The sequence below is a fragment of the Miniopterus natalensis genome, chromosome X (genome assembly GCF_054644295.1).
Source record: "Miniopterus natalensis isolate mMinNat1 chromosome X, mMinNat1.hap1, whole genome shotgun sequence".
NCBI classification, from domain to species: domain Eukaryota; kingdom Metazoa; phylum Chordata; class Mammalia; order Chiroptera; family Miniopteridae; genus Miniopterus; species Miniopterus natalensis.
This window is the reverse complement of record NC_142103.1, coordinates 57507084-57509617: the sequence shown is the minus strand read 5'-3', so window position 1 is coordinate 57509617 and position 2534 is coordinate 57507084. Positions and strand designations below refer to the sequence as shown.

Genomic DNA, 2534 nt, shown 5'->3' with positions numbered 1-2534 from the left:
ACCATAGGGGACCTGTCTGGGTGGCCTCAGGGATAGGCGCTCCCCAAGGTAACGGGGCTTTGGGGGTTTGTCCCAGGTTGAAAGTTAAGGAACTGGAGGATGGGGATCCAAAGAGGATAGTTAAAGGCAGAATAAGATGGGCCTGGCAAAGAAAGAGGCTAGAAAGGAAAGAATGTTGGATGAAAACAAAAAAGGGAGATGGGGCTCAGGGAAGTCAAGTCAAGTGAGTGAGTGGGTGAGGAGGGGGAGAGGCTGGCAAGGGAGATGGGGCGATGAGGAAAGCTGTGACTATCCTTATCCCTTTCCTGTCACTGGCTCTTGGAAGGCCTGAGAGGTGTGCAAGGCAGTGTGGTGATGGCTGGCCCTCTGGCCCAGCTCTCCTCCAGCGTACTTTGTGGCTCCTGTCTTGCAGGTGTGAACGAGGCAGGATGAACTGGACGGGCCTGTACACCGTGCTCAGTGGCGTGAACCGGCACTCTACTGCCATTGGCCGGGTATGGCTCTCAGTCATCTTCATCTTCAGAATCATGGTGCTGGTGGTGGCTGCAGAGAGTGTGTGGGGTGACGAGAAGTCTTCCTTCATCTGCAACACCCTCCAGCCTGGCTGCAACAGCGTCTGCTATGACCATTTTTTCCCCATTTCCCATGTGCGTCTGTGGTCTCTGCAACTCATCTTGGTTTCCACCCCAGCTCTCCTCGTGGCCATGCACGTGGCTCACCAGCAGCACATAGAAAAGAAAATGCTGCGACTTGAGGGCCATGGGGACCCCCTACACCTGGAGGAGGTAAAGAGGCACAAGGTCCACATCTCAGGGACATTGTGGTGGACCTACGTCATCAGTGTGGTCTTCCGGCTGCTGTTCGAGGCCGCCTTCATGTACGTCTTTTACCTGCTCTACCCCGGCTACGCCATGGTACGGCTTGTCAAGTGTGAGGCCTACCCCTGCCCCAACACAGTGGACTGCTTCGTGTCCCGCCCCACGGAGAAAACAGTCTTCACTGTCTTCATGCTGGTCGCCTCGGGCATCTGCATCGTCCTCAACGTGGCCGAGGTGGTGTACCTCATCGTCCGCGCCTGCGCCCGCAGGGGCCGGGCGCGTGGCCGCTCCAATCCTCCCTCGCGTAAGGGCTCGGGCTTCGGCCACCGCCTCTCACCTGAATACAAGCAGAATGAGATCAACAGGCTGCTGAGTGAGCAAGACGGCTCCCTGAAAGACTTACTGCGGCGCAGCCCGGGCACTGGGGCCGGGCTGGCTGAGAAGAGTGACCGCTGCTCTGCCTGTTGACGCCCCAGGCCAGGCAACCCCCCCATCCCGCTCCCATCCTGCCCTGCCGGGCCTGTGCCTCCTTTTCCCCTGCCTGCGCAAGGGCTCTGCCTGCCGGGAAGAGAGAGCGCCATCAGAACCTTCCTTCCCTTCCTAAGCCCATTCCCCCTGAGGCCTTCTGTCTCAGGGGCTGAGGGGATGGGGAGCTGGAGGCCACCAACTCCAGTGCTCAAGGTCCTGGGGATGTGGGGCAGCTCTTGTTCCCTGTACCCCTTCCTCTTCCCTCTCCTTCTCCCTGGGGCCACTGGGGACAAGAGATAGGACACTCTGACAGCATCTCCAATTTTGAAACTAATCTTAACCCTGTGCTGTCAGATACCTTATTTCTGGAGTCACATCAGTGGGGAGGGAAGTGAGCAAGTGAACTGGAGGGAGGGTGCTGCAGGCCTGTGAGAAGGTAGTAAAAGAAGGAGGATAGCACTGTGGCCTCAAGGAAAAGGAGAACCCGTCTGGGATGGAGGCTTAGGGAGGGAGAAAGAAGCAGGCAGATAAGTTGGAGTGGGGCTGGTCGGGGCTGCCTTTGCCTCTAGTCTCCAGGGCCTCTTTCTGCCTGAAATGTTACACATTAAACAAGATTTTACAGTAAACAAAGGGGTGCCCTGTGTGTTTGTCAACTTTTTTCTCTTGCAACCTCTGCCCTCCCCAGGCTGAGCTGGCCTTGGCTTTTGCTGATCAAGAAAAGAATGGGTGAAAAACAGTGATTTGAGGAGCTGAAGCTGCAAATGAGGAACCGCAGCCTTCCTGGCCCACAAAACCGGTCCCTGAGCTGTTCTCCCCTGGGTTCCGTTGTATTGCCTTTTGTGTGTGTGTGTGTATGTGTGTGTGTTTTCATTTCTTAATAATATCGTTATTGGTATTTAATTCACTTACTCCCTTCCTCTGATTTGATTTATTTTTTTATCCATTTTAAGTATACAGTTTATTGAGTTTTGGTAATTGTGTGCAGTTTTGTAAACTTGACCACAATGTATTATAAAACAGTAACATTACCTCAAAAAGTTTCTTTGGGCCCCTTCCTCTGGTTTTGAAAAGATTAAAATGACAAATCCATCCAGGGAAACAGGAAATGATAGAGAAATTTCGCAGGTCTCAGAGAGGAGCAGTCCTCTCCTCTGCACTCCTAGGAGAAATAATCCCCTTCCTCCCTTGAAATTCAGCATTCTAGGCAAATTAATGCTCTGCAAGCCAGCCATCCAATTGTGCAGTGAC

The 2534-nt window shown here is 53.7% G+C and overlaps 1 protein-coding gene across 1 annotated transcript; it reads left to right on the top strand.

Annotated features, from left to right (window-relative positions):
- The first annotated feature begins 421 nt into the window (after positions 1 to 421).
- On the top strand, positions 422 to 1652 carry GJB1 (gap junction protein beta 1). The gene has a single exon (XM_087813299.1). The coding sequence runs from the start codon at positions 429 to 431 to the stop codon at positions 1284 to 1286; it is 858 nt and encodes a 285-aa protein (XP_087669425.1). The 5' UTR covers positions 422 to 428; the 3' UTR covers positions 1287 to 1652.
- The last annotated feature ends 882 nt before the right edge of the window (positions 1653 to 2534 follow it).